Source organism: Podarcis melisellensis (genome assembly GCF_964234715.1).
Source record: "Podarcis melisellensis genome assembly, chromosome: 2".
Classification (NCBI taxonomy): domain Eukaryota; kingdom Metazoa; phylum Chordata; class Lepidosauria; order Squamata; family Lacertidae; genus Podarcis; species Podarcis melisellensis.
Window position 1 is genome coordinate 124,318,917 of NC_138529.1, and position 26,982 is coordinate 124,345,898.

At 51.7% G+C, this 26,982-nt stretch overlaps 3 protein-coding genes across 11 annotated transcripts in view; 2 read left to right on the forward strand and 1 right to left on the reverse strand.

The window, feature by feature from the left end:
* Positions 1 to 26,982, reverse strand: part of LOC309364378 (uncharacterized protein) — a 214,577-nt gene that overhangs the window by 55,135 nt on the left and 132,460 nt on the right. The gene's annotated exons all lie outside the window — the stretch shown is intronic.
* Positions 202 to 1,267, forward strand: LOC309365065 (uncharacterized protein). The gene is made up of 2 exons (XM_081903196.1): positions 202 to 558; positions 669 to 1,267. Exons 1-2 carry the CDS (start codon positions 220 to 222, stop codon positions 1,263 to 1,265), a joined length of 936 nt encoding a protein of 311 aa, XP_081759322.1. The 5' UTR covers positions 202 to 219; the 3' UTR covers positions 1,266 to 1,267.
* On the forward strand, positions 14,753 to 25,911 carry LOC309361500 (uncharacterized protein; the record flags this gene model as incomplete). The annotated part of the gene is made up of 5 exons (XM_081896593.1): positions 14,753 to 14,858; positions 17,235 to 17,332; positions 19,507 to 19,660; positions 19,924 to 21,153; positions 25,856 to 25,911. 5 exons carry the CDS (start codon positions 14,753 to 14,755, stop codon positions 25,909 to 25,911), a joined length of 1,644 nt encoding a protein of 547 aa, XP_081752719.1.

Here is a 26,982-nt window from a genome sequence, read left to right on the forward strand (position 1 = left end):
AAGGGATTTGGATGTCATGAATGGTGAAACAGTGCACATAGTTAGCCATAGGATATCATGTAAAATTAATATTTTGTTGCTCAGTTACTTGTGGTATTCTAGTACAGTGTTTCCCAACTGGTGTTCCGCGGCACACTAGTGTGCCGTGAGAAGTTGCCTAGTGTGCCGTGGGAGGGAGGCGGGCGAGTCTTCCCCCAGCCCGCGCAAGGTCCCAGAGCGATGCGGAAGGTGCGCGCACCTTCGCCATCGCTCTCCGACCCGCTCTGGGGGCTGGGGACGGGAGAAGCTCCGGCTTCCCCCGCCCCCAGCCCGCGCAAGGTCCCAGAGCGATGCGGAAGGTGCGCGCACCTTCGCCATCGCTCTCCGACCCGCTCTGGGGGCTGGGGACGGGAGAAGCTCCGGCTTCCCCCGCCCCCAGCCCGCGCAAGGTCCCAGAGCGATGGCGAAGGTGCGGGCACCTTCGCCATCGCTCTCCGACCCGCTCTGGGGGCTGGGGATGGGAGAAGCTCCGGCTTCCCCCGCCCCCAGCCCGCGCAAGGTCCCAGAGCGATGGCGAAGGTGCGCGCACCTTCGCCATCGCTCTCCGACCCGTTCGGGGGGCTGGGGACGGGAGAAGCTCTGGCTTCCCCCGCCCCCAGCCCGCGCAAGGTCCCAGAGCAATGCGGAAGGTGCGCACACCTTCGCCATCGCTCTCTGACCTGCTCTGGCGGCTGGGGGCGGGGGAAGCTCGGGCTTCCACCACCCCCAGCTCCTGCAAGCTCCGGGAGCAATGGCAAAGGTGCGCTCACCTTCGCCATCGCTCTCGGACCCTTTCTGGGGGCTGGGGGTGGGGGAAGCTCTGGCTTCCCCCACCTCCAGCCCCGCAAGCTCTGGGAGTGATGGCGAAGGTGCGCTCACCTTTGCCATCGCTCTCGGACCCTTTCTGGGGGCTGGGGGCGGGGGAAGCTCGGGATTCCCCCACCCCCAGTCCCGCAAGCTCCGGGAGCCACTCTGGCTCCCATTCTGGGGGCTGGGGTCGGGGGAAGCTCGGGCTTCTCCCGCCCCAGCCCCGCGTCTGGGGGGGGAATAATTTTTTTTCCTTTATTTCCCCCCCCAAATCTAGGTGCGTCCTATCGGCCGGTGCGTCCTATAGGGCGAAAAGTACGGTAGTCAATATAGGCACAGAGTTATTTTTTAAAACATTTTCTAATGGTGGTGTGCCTCGAGATTTTTTTCATGAAACAAGTGTGCCTTTGCCCAAAAAAGGTTGGGAAACACTGTTCTAGTACCTTGGAAGAAATATTTTCTCAATAGTGGCGTATGCTTTACATTTAGCAGGTAAAGGTAAAGGTACCCCTGCCCGTACGGGCCAGTCTTGACAGACTTTGGGGTTGTGCGCCCATCTCACTTAAGAGGCCAAGGGCAGCGCTGTCCGGAGACACTTCCGGGTCACATGGCCAGCGTGACAAAGCTGCATCTGGAGAGCCAGAGCCGCACACGGAAACGCCGTTTACCTTCCCACTGGTAAGCGGTCCCTATTTATCTACTTGCACCCGGAGGTGCTTTCGAACTGCTAGGTTGGCAGGCGCTGGGACCAAGCAGTGGGAGCGCACCCCGCCGCAGGGATTCAAACCGCCGACCTTTCAATTGGCAAGTCCTAGGTGCTGAGGCTTTAACCCACAGCGCCACCTGCGTCCCTACATTTAGCAGGAAGGTCCACTAATGACTGAAAAATGCAGTTTGCTTTGCCCCCCACCATTTTTGTGTTCTCAGGTGTCAAAGTAGTTCTTCTGTGGTCTCACACCGGCCTGGTGTAACAGTAGTAGCAATCCCTGGTGAATCCCCTTAGGGCTTTCATATTAACCATGTTGCCTGGCACTCACCCCAGCTGGCACAGGTTTGGGCACGTCAGGAGAGAAATGTCCTTGCCTGGCCATTCCATGGGATTTTATTATTACTGGCTATGGTCTTGCAGTCATGGGAAGTTGCTCACTTGCACTTTAAGGACCAAAAAGCTACTTGCAGCCTGGATACACTTGCCCAATTCAAACTGAGTCCAATTTGAATTTATCTTGCCCCATGGTTCTCAACTCTTCAAACCAACCTGTTAAAAGAAAACCATTCTTAAAAGGGCACTTGTCCAAATAAGTCAATTTAACTCTATAAGGGATTATTCCGGCTAAACCAAAGCATATACACCGTCCTGAAGCTTCTCCTTGGTAAAAAGAGTTTTAGCACATTTTAAAATGGGTAGGGAAGTTGGCAGAGTGCCAGGTGAAACAACGAAATGTGGTTATAAATTTATCTAATTCTAAACATTGGGCTACATAATAGCCTGATCTGTAAAAAAGCATAAAATGTATGAGAATCCTCCACTGGGGTGTAAGGAATAAGACATTAAACATAAAACCAATTACACACAAAAAAAGATCAAACTCATCATCATCATCTGTGGGAAATGTTTGAACAATCACTCTCTCCTGTTCAGGAGCACTCTCTAGAAATTTTGTGAGAATCACCTTTCCAGATTCAGACAAAATTACTCTGTAGAGACCCTTTTCATAACCCACAAAAATGCCTCTGGCATTCTTTACTCCACCCGGAGCTTCTGTTCTCACATTAGACCCAAAAACCTTTAAATGGGCAACAGAAGGTTTTCTGTGGAACAGTTTCTCAAAAGGAGAACTTCCCAACTCTTTTGAAAACTTTCTCAACCACGTAGAACAAAATGACATTAGCGACTCAGCCCAGTACTCATGTGGCAGATGTGAACTTAGCAATTGCGCATGCATTCCCTTTTGCAATTCTTTGTTCACCCTTACACAGACCCATCTGTTCCAAGCTTCTTCGGAACTAGCAATTTTGTGTCTTATCCCTTTCTTCTTCAGGAACCTCTGGAAATCCTGTAAAAGAAAAATTGGCTTCTCATTTGTGCAAAGACAATTTAGGTCAGCATCATGCATATTTTTAACCTTGTCACAAAACTCTTTAAACCTTTCTAAGGCTTCTTTTGGTCTCTCCAAAAGATAAATCCAGACAAAACCTGTAAAATAATCAACACATTGCCTCTAGATGGTGCTAAAGGACCAATCACATCAGCATACACCCGCTGAAATGCTCTGTTGACCCTCGAGGTGACCTGCTTGGCGTTCTTCTTGGCTACACCTGCAAAAGAGATCATGTTAGAATCACAAGAATTACATTTCATGTAATCACTTTGATCAAAAGTCAACAAATACAGTCCATCTTTCTCTTTGGCAGAAAGATACAACTCTCCATCTTTGTAGATCTCGCAGTGTTCATCATCATAGGACAGTTTTAGTCCCTTCTTGGCAATCTGTGAAACGCTGAGCAGATTGTACTTCAAATCTGGAACCAAATAAACATTGTTTATAGTCAAGTTCAGACTTTTAAGATACACAGTTCCAATTCCGGTGGCTTCCAGCTCTTGACCGCTGGCTTGTTGTACAACGAAGCTTTGCTTCTTAAACGACGAAAATAAATCCCTACGTGCTGTCATGTGAAATGTACACCCCGTGTCAATTACAAAAGCGTTCTCCACTTCTGGCTTGGTTCCTTTCGACATCAAAGCCTTTGCAGTCTTTGCCTTTGGGATGGCATGACCTTTGTCTGACGCCTCAGACTTTGTGGAGCTCACCTTGGCTCCTCTGTTCTGACGTGGCTTCTTACAGTTCCGCTGAAGATGCCCAGTTTGTCCACAATTGTAACATCGGACAGCGTTTAACGCTACAGCATTTTCTCCAGTAGCTACAGCAGTGGGGGTGTCAGAACTCCGTTCTTGTCTCCCCCTGTCCTTGACTTCCAGGGCGGCAAGTCTGTCATGTTCGTTCAGAACCACGGCAAAGACCCTGTCCGACGTTAAATCTTGCGCTGGGAGAGACCCCAGCTGACTGGCAACTGTTTTGTAAGTCCGATTCAGACTGTTGATCACCATGAAGCAAAACACTTCCTCCTGCAGACGGAAATTACGTTCCACCATCTGTTGACGCAGAAATTTCATTTCTGTCAGGTGCGCTTGAACATCTCCATCAGGCGCAAGCCTCAGGTTGGTCAGCTTCTCAAAATACAGCAACGCTGAAGAACCTGCATCTCTCTGATGTGTCCTTCTCAGCGTGTCCCAAACATCTTTCGCGTGCTGTAAATCTTGTATATGTATAAGCTGAGAATCTGACACACACAGAATTATAGCCGTTCTGGCCTTCACATCCTGTGACTCCCAAGCACGCATTGGTGCTGCAGGGATGGGGTTGTCAATCACCCCAAATAGTCTCTGATTCTGCAGCAGGGCCTTCATCTTAATAGACCAAGATGCATAATTGTCACTGGTCAAAAGGGGCGGAAAAGGCAGGCCTCCCCCCTTTTTGGCATCCATTTTGAGTCCTTGCATTGACTCTCAAACACAAGCCTCTAAAATCCAAAAGCTGGCTTGTTTACACTCTGTGCACCTGGCAGCTATAACACTGGCCGCTTGGAAAGTCCCTTTCCAATAGTTCGTTTGGGCCTAAGTCATAAAAAGCTTGTTTTTGCTAAGCAACTGCATTCTTTTCCTTGGACAGGAAAAACCACAAGAATGTCTGGAATGCAGACCTCTTCTCTCTCGGAGCTGTTTTTCCAAAACGTTGCTCCCTTGAAGCAGAGAATGAATCAATCTGCATGCACACTTCTAAGCCCGAAAACCTCATACCTGGGCTCCGTAGCTTGGCTTTCAGCTTCTTCTGGACAGCTTCTGGCTGCAGAGGAATTAGCCTCTCACTTCAGGCTTCCATGGAGCGATGAATACAGTAGCTCTGCCACTCCTTGATGCAGACTCCCATGGATCGAAGAAACAGCAACCGGCAACTGCTACCACTGTTAGAATTCAGGCTCGGTCAGAGGTATGTGCCTATCTGTCCGGGCACCGGCTGAATTCCTTTGACCTCCCTCCGGCGACTCCCGGCAGGAAAAACACACGAGGTCCGTTCTGGCGATTTTCCTCAGGCTGTGAGAAAACACACCAACTGCTTCTCCTCCTCCCTGCTCCCTTCATATCCCCAGGGAGGGGAATCAGACACAGACAGAAATGTAACTACATGTGTCAGAGCTGCCTCTAGGTCCCAGCTCACAGAGGACCAACGCTAGTCAGTGATAATGTACAAAAGTCTTTATTGAAGTTCAGTTTCCATTTCCAAGCCGCAGCGTGCAGCTCTACGTCTTAGAACCTAGATCGGCGAAGCTCCGTCTGAGTCTCTGCCCCCTGTACACCAGTTTAAGACTCTAGCCTTACTCCACCTCTTCCGTCTCTCTTTTCTCCTCTGGGTCCTTCTGCCCCCCGGGGTCTCCTCCTTCCTGGACTCTTCTGACGCTGACCCCCCTGACTCCTGTCCCTCCTTTCGGCGGGCTTTATGACCTGGTTCCCTATCCGGGCTACCGACTGTGCCGCTCGCCTGTACATTTGAACTTGGCGCGCACGCCCAGCCTCCAACCTTCCTCTTGACCGTTTCCTCGCTCTCCGATGGAGGCGTGGCCAATCCTGACTCATCTCCTCCCGCTGGCGGTGAGCAGCCTGATCCCGATACCTGGGACTCCTCCCCCCTACTGCGCTCTGGTGGGGAAGCTGGTCCTGATTTCCAACTGCTGCTCTCTGAGTCCCCTCTGGTCCCTTCTTCCTGGGGTGTCCCCCCAGGCACCCCCCTTGCTCTGATCATGGGAGCCCCTTTCTGTGAATCTTCCGATTCGCTGGAAAGGCTCAGAGACCTCGGACCACTGTCATCGCTTACGCTTCCTTCGGATTCCTCCCCCTCGCTCTCCATTTCCTCCCTTTCCTGTTCCTCTGCTCCTGAGCCCCTGACATCCATCCCCACCTCGAAGCCCCCCCTTCCCCCCTCCCCTCCTTCAGGTGTGGGTACTGGGTGCTCCATCGTTGTGGGGGTGAGTGCCGGATACAGTTCGTCCCCTGTGGCGTGCATCCAGCCGGATAAGTCCGGATCGTCCTCCATGTTCTCGCCGACGTCGATCTCCTCTGCTTCCATCTCTTTGCCTCCGTGCTCGAACCCAAGGTCCTCTCCCAACACGTCCATGTCCGTCTCTCCCCCAGTCTCCTCAGGGGATGTTGCCTGCCAGGGACCCTCCAGCCACTTCCTGCGCCACTGCTCCTCCGGTCGATCATCCCACCAATAAGAGCGGTCTGAGGCAGACCCCGAGGGTGATCCCTCTGGGGAACGTGTGTCTAGTGCCTGTTCCTCATCCGAGGCGAACCCCTGGAACGTGCTGGCTGAAAGTGTGGGTGTGAAAAGATATTCGTCGAAATAATCTGCCGGCATAGGTCTGTGTAGGAAGAGTGTGTGGAACTCGTCCTTGAGGTAGTGCTCCTCCACCTCGTAGTACGGCACCCAGCTGTTGGCGCTTGCCGGGGTACCTCCCCTGGCGAGGAGATACTCAACCCCCTCTTCCCCCCATCTCGAGTCTAAAATCTCTGTGACCTCGTTGATGGGCTCCCCCCTTGGCGATCCCCCCTCAATGGGCGTTTCCCTGAGCGGGTCTGGTGCCGTCCCTGGCTCCTGAAATCTGTGAGGTGCCTTGTAGGGCGTGAGCACTGATCTATGGAAGACCGGGTGCATTCTGGATCCCTCCGGAAGTGTCAACCGGAAGGCCACTGGATTGACCTGTGCCTCGACTTGGTAAGGCCCTAGCTGCTTATGTCCGAGCTTCTTCTTCGCTAACGATCTGGCCGGCACTGCCTGGGCTGCTAACCAAACCCAGTCTCCCACCTGTATGTTTTCCCCGGCGCTTCTGTGTTTGTCAGCCTGTAGTTTGTATGCGTGCTTTGCTAGTTCTAACTGCCTTCGGAGCTGTTCGTGGACCTCCTGCAACTCTGACGCGAAGGCGTCCGCTGCCTGTGGCTCCCCTCCCCCACTCTCTCTAATCCCGGGAAGGTTCTGGGATGCCTCCCATTGTTGGCGAAGAACGGTGTCACCCCCGTGGACACGTGCTTCGTGTTGTTGTAGGCGAACTCGGCGAGCGGCAGGTAGTCCACCCATGTCGCAGGTTGCTGATTCGCGTAGCATCTCAGGTACTGCTGCATGATGGCGTTGACCCGCTCCGCTTGTCCGTTGGTCTGCGGGTGTCTCGCCGACGCTAGGTTGATCTTGACGTTCAGGATGCCCATCAGCTTCTGCCAGAAGTTCGAGATGAACTGGCGCCCCCAGTCGGACAGGATAGACCGTGGTAGACCGTGAACCTTGAACACGTGGTCTATGAACAGTTTGGCGGTCTGTTCCGCCGTGGCCACCTTCGCGCACGGAATGAAGTGGGCCATTTTGGTGAACATGTCCACCACCACTAGCACTGCTGTCTTGCCCCGCGAGCTGCGTAGATCCGTGACAAAGTCCAGGGCCACCCTCTCCCACGGTTCGAGCGGTGTCTGCAGCGGTTCCAGCAGTCCTGCCGGCGGTTTGTGCACTGGCTTGGCCCTTTGGCAGGTGTCGCACCTCGAGACGTAATCCGCGACTTCCCCCCTCATCTTGGGCCACCAAAAGTCTCTGGCTACTAATTCTACAGTCTTCTCTTTGCCAAAGTGCCCGGCGGTGGGTGCATCGTGCAACTGCTGCAGTACCTTCGCGCAGGTCGTCTCCCGGTACGTAGAGGGCCCCTTTGCGGATGAGCAATCCGTCGCGTATCTGGAACTCGTCGTCCTTCGCCGTGCCACTGTGCCCCTCCTCCATCTTGGCTTGTGCGAAGGAGTCCTCCTGCAGCGCGCGACGTACAGTTTCCAGGTCCACGGTTGTCAAAGCGCACGCCCATGCTTTCGGTGCGAAAATGTGCTTGGCCGCCGCCGGAGCCGCCTCCTCGAGGTATTGCGGTTTCCTGGACAGTGCATCCGCCATGACGTTGTTGTCGCCTGGGATGTACTCTATCTTAAAGTCGAAATCCGCAAAGAACTCCGCCTAGCGTATGTGCCTCTGGTTCAGGAACCTTGCCGTGAGCCAGTACTCCAGGTTCTTATGGTCTGTGCGGACCTGCACTGTGTGTTTGGCTCCGATAACGAAGTGCCGCCACGCCTTGAATGCTGCATGAATGGCCAGCAACTCCCTGTCCCAGATGGTGTAGTTCTGCTCCGACTTGCTGAGCTTCCTGGAGTAGAAGGCGCACGGCCTCCAGTCCCCATGCGAGTCTTGCTGCAACAGGACTGCTCCCATGGCCCTGTCTGAGGCATCCGTTTCCACCCTCAAGGGGGCGCCATGCAGCCGGAATATGTGATCCACAAACAACCTGGCTGTTTCCTCTGCCGTCACCGCATGCGAGCAGGCTATGAAATGGCACATTTTAGTTAGTAGATCGACTACCACCATGACTGCTGTTTTCCCCCTTGACTTGGATAAATCGGTCATGAAATCTATGGACACCACCTCCCATGGTCTTTCCGGCGTGGGTAAGGGTTCCAGTAACCCTGCGGGTGCAGCCCTCTTCCCCTTTGCCTGCTGGCAGCGGTCACACCCCCGTACATATTTCCGTACATCTTCCCTCACCTTCAGCCACCAGAACTGCCTGGTGACTAGCAACATGGTTTTGTGTTGACCAAAATGCCCCGCCGTTGGGTTGTCGTGGAGTTGTCTGAGTACCCTACCCCTCAAGTTCTCCTCCGGTACATACAGTGCTCCCTTGTAATACAGCACCTCTTCCTTCTCCTCAAAACTGCCATGGTTTTCCCCTGCGTCCCTGAGTTCCCTGATTTTGGTTTGAGCGAACTTGTCGTCTCTCGTAAGTTCGGCTAGTTCTCATTCCCCGACCAACACTCCCCCCCACACCCATCGGCGCCTGACTTCTGGTGGTCCCTCTCCTTCCATGTATTCCAGCTTCCGGGAGAGAGCGTCTGCTCTTATGTTTTCCTCTCCCGGCACGTACCAGATCTCGAAGAAAAACTTGGAAAATTCTTGTGCCCATCGCACCTGTCTCTGGTTCAGCACCCGCGCTGTCCTCCAGGTTCTTATGGTCCGTACACACCTGGATCTTGTGCTGTGCTCCTATTAGCAAATGTCTCCAGCATCGAAATGCTGCATAAATCGCAAGCAGTTCACGGTCATGCACCGTGTAGTTTTGCTCCAACTTGCTCAGCTTCCTTGAGAAGAAGGCGCACGGCCTCCGGCTGGACTGGTCTTCCAGCTGGAGCAGTACCTCTCCGACGGCTCGGTCTGACGCGTCTGTCTCCAGCCTCATTGGCTTCTGCAGATCTACGTGCAGGAGCTGCTCTTCCGAAGCAAAGGCCTTCAGCCTTTCAAAGGACTGCTGTGCATCTTCCGTCCAGATGAACTTCCTTTTGCTACTGAGACAATCTGTGATGGGCGCGGTTAAGTGGGCGAAGTTCTTGATGAACTTCCGGTAGAAGTTGCTGAACCCTAGGAACCTCTGCACGTCCTTCCGGGTTTTGGGGGTCTTCCATTCCAGCACCGCCTGCACCTTGCCGGGGTCCATAGCTAGGCCCTTGTCCGACAACCTGTACCCCAGGAACTCCACCTCTCGGGCATGGAATTGGCACTTCTCCAACTTGACCCACAACTGGTGCTTCTGTAGACTCTTTAGCACTTCCCGGACGTCTCTGACATGTTGCTCCTCGCCGTGCAAATAGATTAACACGTCGTCCCAAAAGGCTACGCAATTTTTGTACAGCAGGGGCCCCAACACGTGGTGCATGGAAGCTTGAAAACAGGCGGAGCCTGATTGTAATCCAAAAAGCATAACTAGGTACTCAAAGGCCCCCAAAGGGGTGAACATGGTGGTCTTCCATTCATCCCCCTCCCTCATCCTAATCAAATTGTACGCTCCCCGAAGGTCCAGCTTAGTAAAAAAAATTGCCTGCCTCACTCGCATTAAAATGTCGTCAGTCCTGGGCATTGGGAAGGTCACGGGTTCTGACACCAAATTGACCCCCCTATAGTCTACAACAAGCCTGGGCTGATTAGTGTCTTTCTTGTCCACAAAGATCACAGGGCTGCCTCCCACCGCCTTTGATTCTCTTATGAAACCTCTTTTCAGGTTTTTGTCAATAAAATTCCTTAACTCCTGCATTTCCCGGTCCAACATGGCGTACAGCTTACCCACCGGCAGCTGAGCCCCTGGGATCAAGTTGATTTGGCAGTCAAAGGGCCTATGGGGGGTAGTCTATCTGCTTCCTTCTCACTGAAGATCTCCTGCAGATCAGCGTATTGAGGTGGTACCTCCCCTTTCTGCTCCACAACCATCCCAGCCACCCTGGCCACGGCCATTCTTGGGGTTTCCCCCCCTAGGCAGTGTTCTAAGCAGTGTGCTGACCCAAAGGTGACTGTCCGCTGATGCCATGCCACTACTGGATCATGTAGCGCCAGCCAGCTCATTCCTAATATGATTGGGGGTCCTGCCAGTGTGGCTACGTGAAAGGCAATGGTTTCTGTGTGTCTGGAAACCTTCATTCTCATTGGTGGCGTCTGGTGTGTCACTCCCCCCCCCAGCAGTTCTCTTCCATCAATAGTGGTCACCTGCAAGGGAAAATCTAGGGGCAGTAGGTGGAGCTGGTGCTCTACCGCGAAGTCCTTGCTGAAGAAATTGCAAGAACTGCCTGAATCCAGCAGCGCCTTCACTTTAACTGGGTGCCCATTTGGGAGTTCTAGTTCCACCTCTATGGCTATAGCTGCCTTGGGGCGGTCTGGCTGGGGCACCTTTAGTGGTTGCTGTGGCCCAATGATTGGCAGCCAAGCGTTGGCGTTTCCCTGCTCCTGCTCCTTGTCCCCTTCCTCCTCACCGCCAGCTGCTCCCACCATCCCTTGCCAAGCCTTTCTTTGAGGGCAGACCCTGGCAAAATGTCCTGGCTGTTGGCAGAGGAAACACTTATTGGCTGTTTTCCCCTCCTTTTTACGAATTTCGCTGGAGTTTGAAACCCCTTGCGCGCGCGCGCCATCGATTTCCATTGGCTCCACTGGCTGGGAAGGCTGCCTCGGTATTTCAGGAATGTGGTTGTCATGCCAACGCTCTCCTCTCCACTCTCACTTCTCTCGAGCCCGCGCTTCCTGGAGTACTCCAATCGCAAGCACAGCCTTGGTCAGCTGATCCATCGACTGCGGGCGGGGCACGCGGGAAAGTTCGTCCTTCACCGATGGGGCTAATCCTTCCTCAAATAACATTTGCACAAGTTCCGAGCTCAGATCCCACCCCAGCCTGTTGTTAATCATCGCAAAACGTGACCAGTACTCCCTAACTGTTTGGCTCCCCTGCTTGCAAGCCATCAGTTCTCGGCGAGTCACACTTTGCTCCACCTGACTGGAAAACATAGAATCATAGAATCATAGAGTTGGAAGAGACCACAAGGGCCATCGAGTCCAACCCCCTGCCAAGCAGGAAACACCATCAGAGCACTCCTGACATATGGTTGTCAAGCCTCTGCTTAAAGACCTCCAAAGAAGGAGACTCCACCACACTCCTTGGCAGCAAATTCCACTGTCGAACAGCTCTTACTGTCAGGAAGTTCTTCCTAATGTTTAGGTGGAATCTTTTTTCTTGTAGTTTGGAACCATTGCTCCGTGTCCGCTTCTCTGGAGCAGCAGAAAACAACCTTTCTCCCTCCTCTATGTGACATCCTTTTATATATTTGAACATGGCTATCATATCACCCCTTAACCTCCTCTTCTGCAGGCTAAACATGCCCAGCTCCCTTAGCCGTTCTTCATAAGGCATCGTTTCCAGGCCTTTGACCATTTTGGTTGCCCTCCTCTGGACACGTTCCAGTTTGTCCGTGTCCTTCTTGAACTGTGGTGCCCAGAACTGGACACAGTACTCCAGGTGAGGTCTGACCAGAGCAGAATACAGTGGCACTATTACTTCCCTTGATCTAGATGCTATACTCCTATTGATGCAGCCCAGAATTGCATTGGCTTTTTTAGCTGCCGCGTCACACTGTTGGCTCATGTCAAGTTTGTGGTCAACCAAGACTCCTAGATCCTTTTCACATGTACTGCTCTCAAGCCAGGTGTCACCCATCTTGTATTTGTGCCTCTCATTTTTTTTGCCCAAGTGCAATACTTTACATTTCTCCCTATTAAAATTAATCTTGTTTGTTTTGGCCCAGTTCTCCAATCTCTCAAGGTCGTTTTGAAGTGTGATCCTGTCCTCTGGGGTGTTAGCCACCCCTCCCAGTTTGGTGTCATCTGCAAATTTGATTAGGATGCCCTTGAGTCCATCATCCAAGTCGTTGATAAAGATGTTGAATAAGACCGGGCCCAAGACAGAACCCTGTGGCACCCCACTAGTCACTCTTCTCTAGGATGAAAAGGAACCATTGATGAGCACCCTTTGGGTTCTGTCAGCCAGCCAGTTACAAATCCACTGAGTAGTAGCATAGTCAAGTCCGCATTTTACCAGCTTCTTTACAAGAATATCATGGGGCACCTTGTCAAATGCCTTGCTGAAATCAAGGTAGGCTACATCCACTGTGTTCCCTTCATCTACCAGGGTTGTAATTCTGTCAAAAAACGAGATCAGGTTAGTCTGACACGAATTATTTTTCAGAAATCCATGCTGACTATTGGTCATCACAGTATTCTTTTCTAGGTGCTCACAGACTGTTTGCTTAATGATCTGCTCCAGAATCTTCCCTGGTATTGATGTCAGACTGACTGGGCGGTAATTATTTGGGTTCTCTCTTTCCCCCTTTTTAAAAATAGGGACAACATTTGCCCTCCTCCAGTCTGCCGGGACTTCGCCTGTTCTCCAGGAATTCTCAAATATGACTGCCAGTGGTTCTGAGATCACATCTGCCAGTTCTTTTAATACTCTTGGATGCAGTTCATCTGGCCCTGGAGACTTGAATACATCTAAACTAGCCAAGTATTCTTGTACTATCTCCTTAGTTATTCTGGGCTGTGTTTCCTCTGCTGAATCATTTGCTCCAAATTCTTCAGGTCGGGCATTGTTTTCTTTATCGGAGAAGACTGAGGCAAAGAAGGCGTTGAGGAGTTCAGCTCTTTCTGTGTCCCCTGTTTGCATTTCACCATCTTCTCCTCTGAGTGACCCCACTGTTTCTTTGTTCTTCCTTTTGCTATGAAGATACCCATCAAAGCCTTTTTTGTTGCTCTCTAGCAAGCCTGAGTTCATTCTGTGCTTTAGCTTTTCTGACTTTGTGTCTACACGTGCTGACTATTTGTTTGAATTCCTCTTTGGTGGTCCCCCCCTTTTCCATTTTTTGTACACATCCTTTTTTAATCTTAACTCAGTTAAAAGTTCTTTAGATAGCCACCCTGGCTTCTTTAGGCACCTTCCATGTTTCCGTCTCATTGGTATTGCCTGAAGTTGTGCTTTTACTATCTCCCTCTTAACAAACTCCCAGCCATCATGAACTCCCTTTCCTTTTAGTATTACTGTCCATGGGATCTCACCCAGCACTTCCCTAAGTTTTATGAAGTCGGCTTTCTTAAAGTCAAGAAATTGAGTCCTAGTATGCTTGGCTGCTCCTTTCCGCTGTATAGTAAACTTCAGAAGAGCATGATCACTCGTGCCTAATGATCCTTCCACTTCTACCCCACTAACCAGGTCATCAACATTGGTTAGGACCAGATCTAAAACGGCTGTTCTTCTTGTTGCTTCTCCCACTTTCTGGACAATGAAGTTGTCTGCAAGGCCAGTGAGGAATCTGTTTGACCTTATGCTCTTGGCTGAGTTTGACATCCAGCAAATATCCGGGTAATTGAAGTCCCCCATTACTACTATCTCCCTTCCTTTTGCATGCTTGGCCATCTGTTCCAGGAAGGCATCATCTATGTCCTCCGTTTGGCTTGGGATCTATAGAAAACTCCCACAATGAGGTCCCTGTTATTCTTCTCTCCCTTAATTTTGACCCAAATGCTCTCACTTTGGCTTTGAGGTTCTAAATCTTGGATCTCTTCACAGGTATACACATCCCTGACATATAACGCCACTCCTCCTCCTTTCTTGTCTGGTCTGTTTCTCTGAAATAGATTGTATCCCTCCATTATTACATTCCAATCGTGGGACTTATCCCACCAGGTTTCAGTGATGCCTATTATGTCATATTTAGTTTGCTGTACCAAGAGCTCAAGCTCATCTTGTTTATTACCCATGCTTTGCGCATTAGTGTACAGACATTGAAGTCCATTAATCATTCCCCCGTGTCTCTTATTTAAGGATTTTTTCCTCTCACCACTAGGTCTGCGTGCTGTTTGCTCCATTTGGTCTATGACATTTGGATGATCATCTTCATCAATTGATAGACTCCTACCTTCAGGAGCACTGTCTTCCTCCCCCACATTAGTCAGTTTAAAGCCCTCCTGATGAGGTTTCTGAGATTTTTGGCAAAAACATTCCTCCCAACCGTCGTGAGGTGCAGCCCATCGCTTGCCAGAAGTCCATCTTCAAGGAACTGCAGTCCGTGATCTAAGACAGTGTTTCCCAACCGGTGTTCCGCGGCACACTAGTGGGAGGGAGGCGGGCGAGTCGGGCGGCGAGAGGCGGGGCGGCGGCGGCGAGCACATGCGGGGCGGCGAGCGAGCTCCCTCCCACATCCCATCGCCGCGAATGCAGGCTTTCGCTGAAGCCTGGAGAGCGAGAGGGGTCGGTGCGCACCGACCCCTCTTGCTCTCCAGGCTTAAGGAAGCTATCCTCCCAGCCGCGCAAGCTCCCAGAGCGATGCCAAAGCTGCGAGCACCTTCGCCATCGCTCTCCGACCCGTTCGGGGGGCTGGGGACGGGAGAAGCTCCGGCTTCCCCCGCCCCCAGCCGCGCAAGCTCCCAGAGCGATGCACCTTCGCCATCGCTCTCCGACCCGTTCGGGGGGCTGGGAATGGGAGAAGCTCCGGCTTCCCCCACCCCCAGCCCGCGCAAGGTCCCAGAGCGATGTGGAAGGTGCGCGCACCTTCGCCATCGCTCTCCGACCCGCTCTGGGGGCTGGGGACGGGAGAAGCTCCGGCTTCCCCCGCCCCCAGCCCGCGCAAGGTCCCAGAGCGATGCGGAAGGTGCGCGCACCTTCGCCATCGCTCTCTGACCCGCTCTGGGGGCTGGGGACGGGGGAAGCTCCGGCTTCCCCCGCCCCCAGCCCGCGCAAGGTCCCAGAGCGATGCGGAAGGTGCGCGCACCTTCGCCATCGCTCTCCGACCCGCTCTGGGGGCTGGGGACGGGAGAAGCTCCGGCTTCCCCCGCCCCCAGCCCGCGCAAGGTCCCAGAGCGATGCGGAAGGTACGCGCACCTTCGCCATCGCTCTCCGACCCGCTCTGGGGGCTGGGGACGGGAGAAGCTCCGGCTTCCCCCGCCCCCAGCCCGCGCAAGGTCCCAGAGCGATGCCGAAGGTGCGCACACCTTCGCCATCGCTCTCTGACCTGCTCTGGCGGCTGGGGGCGGGGGAAGCTCGGGCTTCCACCACCCCCAGCTCCTGCAAGCTCCGGGAGCAATGGCAAAGGTGCGCTCACCTTTGCCATCGCTCTCGGACCCTTTCTGGGGGCTGGGGGTGGGGGAAGCTCGGGCTTCCCCCACCCCCAGTCCCGCAAGCTCCGGGAGCCACTCTGGCTCCCATTCTGGGGGCTGGGGGCGGGGGAAGCTCGGGCTTCTCCCGCCCCAGCCCCGCGTCTGGGGGGGGGGGAAATAATTTTTTGTCCTTTATTTCCCCCCCAAAATCTAGGTGCGTCCTATGGGCCGGTGCGTCCTATAGGGCGAAAAATACGGTAGTCAATATAGGCACAGAGTTAATTTTTTAAACATTTTCTAATGGTGGTGTGCCTCGAGATTTTTTTCATGAAACAAGTGTGCCTTTGCCCAAAGAAGGTTGGGAAACACTGATCTAAGAATCCAAACCGTTCCTGTTTACACCATTTGCAAAGCCAGCTGTTCACTTCCACTATTTTTCTCTCTCTCCCTGGGCCACGTCGTTCAACTGGGAGGACAGATGAGATGACAATTTGTGCATTTAATTGCTTCAATTTCCTGCCCAGAGCCTCATAGTCTCTTTTGATCTTCTGGAGGCTATTGCTTGCAGTGTCATTGGTTCCCACATGAACCAAGAGGAAGGGGTATTTGTCAGTGGGTTTTATGATTTCTTGTAGTCGTTCACTTACATCTTGGATCTTAGCCCCGGGGAGACAGCACACTTCCCGAGACATCTTGTCAGGCCCACAGATCACTGCTTCTGTTCCCCTCAGTAGGGAATCCCCTATCACCACTACACGCCTCCTCTTAGATCTGATCGGGGTTCTTCTGTGAGCTGTCCGTTCCAAGGTCGCCTGGACATTCCCTGAGGACTGCCTTTGCTGCTCGTCTTCATATACCTGATCGACTGTAATGAGGGAGAGATCCTCAAATGGAGTCTGCTCTTCGTCTTCCATTCTAGGGGAAAGGACCTCAAAGCAATTGTGTATTTCTAAACAATCAGAGCGATCCCTGGGCCTCCTACTTCTTTGGGTCACGTTTCTCCATATATCTGGCTCCTGTGTTGGTGAACTAGCCCAGTGTTTCCCAACCTTGGGCCTCCAGATGTTTTTGGCCTACAACTCCCATCATCCCTAGCTAGCAAGACCAGTGGTCAGGGATGATGGGAATTGTAGTTCAAAAACAGCTGGAGGCCCAAGGTTGGGAAACACTGAACTAGCCTCCTTCTCAGGGGAGTCCCCTGTCTCCTCCTTGGTGGAGACGGTGTGCTCTGTTGCTTCCAAGAAGAGCTCCAGCTCTCTAATTCTTTGGAGCGTAGCCACACGTTCCTCCAGTTGCTGGACTTTGTCTTTTAAGAGGGCAATCAACATGCAATTGCTGCAGGTAAAGCTGCCTGCAACCTTTGGCAAGATGGCAAACATTGTGCAGGAACCGCAGGCGACTGCAGCTGTTCCCTCACTCTCCATCTTGAGAACGTGTCGTTGGGGCTGGCTACAGTGGTCCTCCATCATAAGAAGCGTGCAGACAGGACAAGTAACTCCCCCCCCAAAAAACCCTAGGTCTCCCCCAACAAACGTTTGAGACTAGCTCCCCTAAATCTAAAGATAGATCAAATTGCTGCCCTACAAGCTCTGATAAGCTCCTCCCACAGCTAATCACCTACCTCAACAGAAACCCTGCCCCCTCTGACCTTTGCACAGGGAGAGCAGCTAATCAGCCACAAGAAACACACACAGGAGAAAACCCTTTTTGCTCCTTCTTCAGCCGCTGCCCTACAAGCTGCCCTACAAGCCTTACATAGTATCCATGGCACCAAAAAAATTCCTAAGGCCTTTTAAGGCCGTGTTCTGCGTTGCCATTAAGGGTCTGATCCATTCCCTCGCCGCATCCTGAAGATGCCCCACAACATAAGCCACCCGCTCGCCATCGTCAGCAAAGTCATCATACTGCAGTTCCAAAGCGTACTGTACCTCCGTTCTGAATGCATTATAGTCATGGGGGTTCCCCCCAAACTTGTGCACCAGTCCTGGTACCTTCCTTGTGATGGGGGTGGGCCTCCCCTGGGCATCCTGAGTCCTCCTTTCATCTAGCCGCGCCACCAACAGAGCAACCTGCCGTTCCAAGTCTCGGTTTCTCTCCTCCAGACTTGGCTCTGCCGCTGCTCCCTGCTGGGCGCCTGCTCCAGCGGTTTGACTCATGGTGCTGCCTGTCTTGCCGTTGTGCACAAGCAACGTCAAAGACTGACGGATTGCTGTAATGGGAATTGGGGGTTGCTCATGCGTAACTTGCCACCACTCTCGGCGAGGTTGCCTGGATAAACCTTTCCCTGGCTGGACAGTCCTGATTCTGCGTCTGTCTCAGTCACTGGCAGAATCCGTCAGTGGGCGTTTCCTGAACTTCTTCCAACATAAAAGTTCCTTGACGGATAGTCTCCGCCTAGCCTCCCTGCGTGGAAGTCTTCTGCGCAGGGTGGGTGTGGGCAGTGGAGGACCCGTGCTCTCCCCACTGGTCTCTGGCAAAGAGTCCTGGAGTCATCTCTCCGAAGCCCGCCTCTCCCCGCCTTTCTCCCTGGTGTAACGCTGATTTCCTTCCCCGGTCGCTGAGTCCCCTCTTTTCCTGCTGGGACCTTCTCCGGCATCGCTTGGGAGCCCTTCCTCCACTCCTGGCTGCGATGGCAGTTCCCTGACACCATCATATTATCCTTTTCTCCCTCCTCCCACTTCCCTCCGCCCCCACTCGATTTCCTCCACATTATAAAATTTGCAATAATCTTTGCATTCTACAACCTTCTCAAATCATCTTCATATTCTTATTATCTTTCCTTACTAATTTTTCTTCCATCCAGTACTTCACATTTTAATCTAGGCATATAAGTGTATCCTTCCTTGAGCAATATTTTGCCATATATTCATCAAAACATTTCCACTTGGTTGTCAAGCCTCTGCTTAAAGACCTCCAAAGAAGGAGACTCCACCACACTCCTTGGCAGCAAATTCCACTGTCGAACAGCTCTTACTGTCAGAAAGTTCTTCCTAATGTTTAGGTGGAATCTTCTTTCTTGTAGTTTGGATCCATTTCTTCTTATAGCAGTTAATTTTGCCCGAATTAAATATTCATTTAGTTTACATATCCATTCCTCCTTTGTGGGTATAGTTTGTGACTTCCACCGAGCAGCAATCACTATACTAGCAGCTGCACTTGTGGAATGTAATGGCGTCCGCCACACTTTCCTGTGCCAACTCTCCGTGCCAACTGTGAGCCTTAAGCTGTCTTCCTGGCTCCAAGCCGAGTTTCGCAGCAGCGGTCGTGCCTTGGGTGGGTGATAAATCCCAGGCTGTACGCAGGCTTCTTGCTCATCTAAGAAGTCTTTAAGCATTTTACAGAAAAACATCATAAATCAACCTGGAGATCGAGCAGACATCTCCTCGGCTCGACAGCTAAAAACGAAAGTAATTCACACACAAAGAAAGATTCCCTTATGTGAACAAAACCACGCCTCAGAATGTGAGACGTCACACAGAATTGTTTAACCCTGTAAGTTCTGATTCTCCTCACAGTACTTGCATATAGAAAAATTATCCCCCCCCCCCGTGGTATCTCTTCATCTCTCAATCCAAGGAGATATATCTCTGGTTTCTTTGTTATTGATATTTTCAACATCTTCTTTAGTTCTTCGTGTACTACTATCCCAAATTTCTTAATTTCCTCACACCTCCACCACATATGTATTGTTGTACCTATTTCTCCACCACATCTCCAACAGAGGTTGGATTTCAATTTGTATATCTTTGCCAGCATAACTGGCGTTAAGTACCACCTATAGAACATCTTTACAAAATGTTCTTTAATTGTATATGAGGCAGTAAATCGTATATCCTCTCGCCAGAGTTTCTCCCATTGCTCTAGATAGATAGTATGTCCGAGATCCTGAGACCATTTAATCATCGTTTTTTTCACTTCTTCCTCCATCAATTCCCAGTCCAATAAAAGATTATAGGTTTTGAATAACAATTTCTTGTTGTTCTTTATCACCGTGACTTTAAATTTCGAATCTTCTTTTACAAATCCTTTCTTTTCATCCGAGTTGAATATACTTCTAAGTTGTATATATTGCCATCTGTCAATTAAAATTTAGACCAACCAGATTGAAATAACTTCTGGTGGGGAGTGCTCAGGTGAAGATGTTGCTGTTTGTTTCACAGACAAGCGGTGGACGTTGCTGGATCCTGACCAGAGAGCTCAGCATAAAGAGGTCAAGGAGGAGAATCGTGGGATCGTGGAGTCTCTTGGTAAGGCTCCCTGTTGGATCATAACATGTTGTGATTGCAGATGGAGTGGATTCCATGATTGAGCCAGAACAAAATCCATCCCAGATAAAAGCCAAGCAATATCTCAGTTACTAAGGGCAACTAAGGAAGTTAAACCTATAGGACTGCCTTACATCTCATTCTCTTCAGTTCTTCCTCTGTCACAAGCATTCATTAACATTGTTCAATAATCTGGAGCTCCCATTTCCTCCTGAGACTCTAATTAGCATCTCTCTTCATTGCAGATGGTGATGAATCAGAAGGGAAGAAGAAGGGGGAGCACAACAGAATCCACATAGCGGAGAAGTCAGATAAATATTCAGAGTGTGGAGAGAAGATCCGTCAGAGCTCCCAGTCCACCTCCCATCAAAGAAAGAGCTTCGTTCGAAGGAATAGCCTCACTTCACACAAAAGAACACAGAGCAGGGAGAAATCGTATCAGTGCTTGGAGTGTGGAAAGAGCTTCAATCGAAAGAATAATTTCACTGTGCATCAAAGAATTCATACAGGGGATAAACCCTATCAGTGTTTTGAATGTGGGAAGAGCTTCAGTCAGAAGGGGAATCTCACTTCCCATCAAATAATTCATACAGGGGAGAAACCCTATCAGTGCTTGGAATGTGGAAAGAGTTTCAGTCAGAAGGGGAATCTCACTTCCCATCAAATAATTCATACAGGGGAGAAACCCTATCAGTGCTTGGAATGTGGAAAGAGCTTCAGTCAGAAGGGGAATGTCACTTCCCATCAAATAATTCATAAAGGGGAGAAACCCTATCAGTGCTTGGAGTGTGAAAAGAGCTTCAATCGGAAGGATAGTCTCACTATGCATCACAGAATTCATACAGGGGAGAAACCCTATCAGTGCTTGGAATGTGGAAAGAGCTTCAGGAGGAGCTCCCATCTCACTTCCCATCAAAGAATTCATACAGGGGAGAAACCCTTACAGTGCTTGGAATGCGGGAAGAGCTTCAGTTACAGCGCCAGTCTCACTTCCCATCAAAGAATTCATACAGGGGAGAAACCCTATCAGTGCTTGGAATTTGGAAAGAGCTTCAATCGGAAGAATCACCTCACTTCCCATCAAAGAATTCATACAGGGGAGAAACCCTATCAGTGCTTGGAATGTGGAAAGAGCTTTCGTGTGAGTGGTGTACTCATTTCCCATCAAAGAATCCATACAGGGGAGAAACCCTATCAGTGCTTGGAATGTGGGAAGCGCTTCAGTCAGGAGGGGAATCTCACTTCCCATCAAAGAATTCATACAGGGGAGAAACCCTATCAGTGCTTGGAATGTGGAAAGGGCTTCAGTCGGAAGGATAGTCTCACTTCCCATCAAAGAATTCATACAGGGGGAAAACCCTATCAGAGCTTCGAATGTGGAAAGGGCTTCAGTTGGACGGATAGTCTCATTTCCCATCACAGAATTCATACAGGAGAAAAACCCTATCACTGCTTCGAATGTGGAAGGAGCTTCAGTGAGGGGGGCAAGCTCACTTTGCATCAAAGAACTCATACAGGGGAGAAACCCTATCAGTGCTTCGAATGTGGGAAAAGCTTCACTAATAGCTCCCATCTCACTTCCCATCACAGAATTCATACAGGGAAGAAACCCTTTCAGTGCTTGCAATGTGGGAAGAGCTTCAGTCATAGCACCAATCTCACTTCCCATCAAAGAATCCATACAAGAAAGAAAACATCTTAGTGTTTGGAATGTGGGAAAAGATTCATTCATGGCCCACCAAATAATTCATACGGGGTTGAAAGCATATCAGCACATGGAATGTGTATAAAATTTCACTTGTTCAAAAGTCAATTTCTCACACCAGGGTGAAGTATAGAATTACAGATTCAGAATCTAGTCCAGCCCCCTCCAGAAATCTCATTTCAAGCATCCATGACAGGTGGCCATCCAACTTCTTCTTAAAACCCCCCAATGAAGATCCACCCCCTTCAGAGAGAGTTCCTTTTCACTGTCAGCTCTTACTATCAGAGAGAAAATATAAAAAAAGACTTTGGAGAAGACTTCCGGTGTGATGGCCTATGGCATTTGGCTGCTTTCCCAGGACACCGGACCCCAGTAGTGCAATTAAAGAAGGTGAATCTGGGGGTAATTATCCCTGTTGAACCCCACAGGGATGGGACGGATGTGCCTTCACCCGCACGCCGTCCGATATCTGCCGCTCGCTACAGTGGAGGCAGGGGCACTATGTGTTTAAGGTAAAGGTAAAGGTACCCCTGCCCGTACGGGCCAGTCTTGACAGACTCTGGGGTTGTGCGCCCATCTCACTTAAGAGGCCAGGGGCCAGCGCTGTCCGGAGACACTTCCGGGTCACGTGGCCAGCGTGACATCGCTGCTCTGGCGAGCCAGAGCCACACACGGAAACGCCGTTTACCTTCCCGCTGGTAAGCGGTCCCTATTTATCTACTTGCACCCGGAGGTGCTTTCGAACTGCTAGGTTGGCAGGCGCTGGGACCGAGCAGCGGGAGCGCACCCCGCCGCAGGGATTCGAACCGCCGACCTTTCAATTGGCAAGTCCTAGGTGCTGAGGCTTTAACCCACAGCGCCACCTGCGTCCCTACATTTAGCAGGAAGGTCCACTAATGACTGAAAAATGCAGTTTGCTTTGCCCCCCCACCATTTTTGTGTTCTCAGGTGTCAAAGTAGTTCTTCTGTGGTCTCACACCGGCCTGGTGTAACAGTAGTAGCAATCCCTGGTGAATCCCCTTAGGGCTTTCATATTAACCATGTTGCCTGGCACTCACCCCAGCTGGCACAGGTTTGGGCACGTCAGGAGAGAAATGTCCTTGCCTGGCCATTCCATGGGATTTTATTATTACTGGCTATGGTCTTGCAGTCATGGGAAGTTGCAGTCATGGTAAATTGGTCATAAAATCAATTGATACCACTTCCCATCGTCTTTCTGGTGTGGGTAAGGGTTCCAGTAACCCCGCGGGTGCTGCCCTCTCCCCTTTAGCTTGCTGGCAGCGCTCGCACCCCCGTACGTATTCCCGCACATCTTCCCTTACCCTTGGCCACCAGAACTGCCTGGTGACAAGCAACATAGTCTTGTGTTGACCAAAATGTCCCGCTGTGGGGTTGTCATGAAGCTGTTTGAGTATTCTCCCCCTCAAGTTCCCTTCGGGTATGTACAACGCTCCCTTATAGTACAAAACCCCCTCCTTGACCTCAAAACCCCCCTGATTTTCTTCTACATCTCGGATCTCCCTGATTTTGGTTTGGGCGTACTGGTCATCCCTCGTTCACCCGGCCAGCTCTTGTCTCCCTACCAACACTCCCCCCCACACCCATTGCTCCTCCGGTATGACATGACGTACTTCCGGCACTCCCTCACTTTCCAAGTACTCTGGTTTGCGGGAAAGAGCGTCTGCGCTGACGTTTTCCTTCCCTGGCACATACCTAATCTCAAAAAAAAACTTGGAAAACTCCTGTGCCCACCGCACCTGTCTTTGATTCAGGACTCGCGCAGTTCTCCAATACTCCAGGTTCTTATGGTCCGTGCACACCTGGATCTTGTGCTGTGCACCTATTAGAAAATGTCTCCAGCGGCGAAAAGCCTCATGAATAGTCAGCAGTTCCCGGTGATACACCGTGTAGTTTTGTTCGGACTTGTTCAGCTTCCTCGAGAAAAAGGCGCACGGCTTCCACTCTCCACGATTTCCCGGCTGGAGTAATACGGCTCCCACCGCTCGGTCTGACGCGTCCGGCTCCAGCCTCATCGGCTTCTGCAGATCTACGTGTAAGAGTTGCTCTTCCAAAGCGAACGCCCTCTTTAGCTTCTCAAAGGACTGCTGAGCCTCCGCCGTCCATTCAAACTTCTTCTTGCTGCTGAGGCAGTCGGTTATGGGCGCTGTTAAGTGGGCGAAGTTCTTGATGAATTTCCTATAGAAATTTCCAAACCCCAAGAACCTCTGCACGTCCTTCCGGTTCTTGGGAGTCTTCCATTCTAGCACTGCCTGCACCTTGCCTGGATCCATGGCTAGGCCCTTGTCTGACAACCTGTAACCCAGGAACTCTACCTCTCGGGCGTGGAATTGGCACTTCTCCAATTTGACCCACAGCTGGTGCTCCTGCAGCCTTTTCAGCACTTCCCTGACGTCCTTTAGATGCTGCTCCTCGTTCTCTGAGTAGATTAGCATGTTGTCCAGGAAAGCCACGCAAATCTTGTACAGCAGGGACCCCAGCACGTGGTGCATGAAAGCTCGAAATGTGCTTGAGCCCGATTGTAATCCGAAGGGCATAACTAAGTACTCAAAGGCCCCCAGAGGGGTGAACATGGTGGTTTTCCATTCATCCCCCTCCCTCATCCTTATCAGATTGTACGCCCCCCGAAGGTCCAACTTGGTAAAAACCTTCCCTTTCCTTACCCTGGCCAGAATGTCATCGATTCTCGGCATGGGGGAGGTCACTGGTTCCGACACCAGGTTCAAGGACCTGTAATCTACGGCTAATCTGGGCTCCTTGGAGTCTCTCTTGTCCACAAAGAACACCGGACTGCCCCCCACCGCCCTTGATTCTCGTATGAAACCCCTCTTCAGGTTCTTGTCAATAAACTTCTGCAACTCCTGCATCTCCCTGTCCGACATGGCATACAGCTTACCCACTGGCAGCTGGGCCCCAGGGAGTAGGTTGATCTGACAGTCAAAGGGCCTGTGCGGGGGGTAGTCTATCTGCCTCCTTCTCACTGAAGACTTCTTCCAGGTCTGCATACTGAGGTGGTACTCTCCCCTTTTCTCCTACCGCCATCCCTGCCACTCTAGCTCCTGCCATCCTCTGGGTCCCCCCCCCGTGGCAGTGCTCCATGCAGTAAGCTGACGCAAAGGAGACTGTTCGCTGGTGCCACCCCACCACTGGATCGTGCAGTGCCAGCCAACTCATCCCCAGTATGATTGGTGGTCCGGCTAGTGTGGCTACGTGAAAGGCAATTGTCTCTGTGTGTCTGGAAACTTTCATTTTCATAGGAGGGGTCTGGTGGGTCACTCCCCCCCCTAGGAGTTCCCTCCCAGCGATGGTCATTACTTGCAAGGAGTGCTCTAGTGGCAATACGTGGAGCTGATGTTCTAGGGCAAAGTCCCTGCTAAAAAAGTTGCAAGAGCTCCCTGAATCCAACAATGCCTTCACCTTGATTGGATGCCCATTGGGGAGTTCTAGCACCACCTCTATGGCGATGGCTGCCTGGGGAGGGTCTGGCTTGGGCACTTTCACTGGGTACTTGCCTGGCTGCTGTGCCCGCTCTTCAGCAGCCAAGCATTGTCGTTTCCCTGTTCCTTTTCCTCCTCCTGCTCCCCACCAACTGCCCCCACCATTCCTTGCCACGCCTTCCTCTGAGGGCAGACCCTGGCGAAATGTCCCGGCTGTTGGCAGATAAAGCATTTCTTAGCGGTTTCCCCCTCCTTCTTGCGCACCTCGCCAGAGTTTGAAACCCCGCGCGCGCGCGCACCTCCAATTTCCATTGGTTCAGCTGGCGGCTGAGGTTGCTCTGGCATCTCAGGAATGCGGTTGTCATGCCAACGCTCTGCTCTCCCTTCCCGCCTTTCCATCGCCCGCGTCTCTTGGCGTACTCCCACAGCAAGCACCATTTTGGTCAGCTGGTCCATCGACTCCGGGCGTGGCGAGTGGGAAAGTTCATCTTTTACCCAAAGGGATAACCCTTCCTCAAATAACATCTGCACTGGTTCCGAACTCAGTTCCCACCCAAGTTTGTGGATCAACATGGCAAAACGTGACCAGTACTCCCTCACTGATTGGTTCCCTTGTTTGCAACCCATCAGTTCCTTGCGCGTCACGCTCAACTCCACTTCACTCGAAAGCATATGGTCCATGGCGCTAAAAAATTTCCTCAGATCCTTTAACACGGCATTTTCAGACGCCATTAAGGGTCGGACCCATTCCGTGGCCCCGTCCTGAAGGTGCCCTATCACAAAAGCCACCCGAGCCCCATCGTCCACAAAATCATCATACTGCAGGTCCAGCGCATACTGCACCTCTGTCTTCAATGCGTTATAATCTCTGGGGTTGCCCCCAAACTTCTGCACTAGTCCCGGTACCTTCCTCACGATGGGGGTGGGCTTCCCCTGGGCATCCTGAGTCCGCCTTTCGTCCAGCCGCGCCACCAGAATAGCCAGCTGCTGTTCCAAATCTCTGTTTCTCTCCTCCAGAGTTGCTCCTCCCCTGGCCCCCTCCGCAGCGCCTGCTCCTCCGGTTTGACTCATGACGGTGCCCCTCTTCTCCTGCGCACAAGCAACGTAAAAGACTGAAGGATTGCTGTAATGGGAATTGGGGTTGCTTGTGTGTAAGCCACCAACTGCTCCAAGCTGCTTGGGTGGTTAAACCTTTCCCAGACTGGACAGCCCTCATGCGCGGCTGCTTCAGTCGCTGGCAGAATCCGTCAGTGGGCGTTTCCTAAACTTCTTCCAACATAAGAATTCCTTGACCACAAGTCTCCGCCTACTTTCTCTGCGCGGAAGCCTTCTGCGCAGAGTAGGCGTGCCAAGCGGAGGTCCTGCACTCTCCCCGCTGATCTCACTGGAAGAGTCCCTGAGCCTTCCCTCCAAAGTGCTCTCAGCCTCCCCTTTCTTCTTGGTGTCACCTTGATTCCCTTCCCCCGCGGAAGCTCTCTCTCTCTCCTTGCTAGTTCCCTCCCCTGCATCATCGGGGCGACTTCTCTCTCCGCTGGTCTCAGATTTTAGTTCCCTGACAGCAACCAAGGCAGTTTCAGTCCCATGGTGAGGCCTGAATCCCGATTGGAAGGGATCCAAACTCCAGGCGTGCTTGGAGTTGTTCAGCAACCACCCGCTCATTCACCTTGCCCAAGAATGGCAGATTTGAGACTGGGCGATAGTTGGCCAAGTTGGCCGGGTCTAAAGATGTTTCTTTAAGAAGCAGTTTAATGACCGCCTCTTTCAGCGGGTCTGGGAAGGCTCCCTCACAGAGGGAAGCATTCACCACCCCACAGAGCCCATCGCCCAGCCCTTCCCGGCTCTCTTTTATAAGCTAGAATGGGCAAGGATCCAGGAGACAGGTGGTCGGTTTCACTCGTCCAAGCAGCCTGTCCACATCCTCGGGGGTAACAGATTGGAATTGATCCCATGTAACAGGACCAGACAGAACTCTAGCACTCTCCCGCCCTGGCCCTGCTCCCACAGTGGAGTCTACCTCCTTCTGAATCTGAGCGACTTTATCTGCAAAAAACTTTGCAAAAGCATTGCAGGAGATCTTGGGGTCCCTACCAGGCCCCAGTGGTACAGGTGGTTCTGATAGATTGCGAACCACCTGAAAAAGTCTC

Excerpts from the sequence above, each read along its gene's own strand:
- LOC309365065 (XM_081903196.1), top strand. The coding sequence starts at position 220 with ATGCGGAAGGTGCGCGCACCTTCGCCATCGCTCTCCGACCCGCTCTGG. Across the intron at positions 559-668 it reads GTCCCAGAGCGATGGCGAAG|GTGCGCACACCTTCGCCATC; the intron begins GTGCGCGCACCT and ends GCAATGCGGAAG.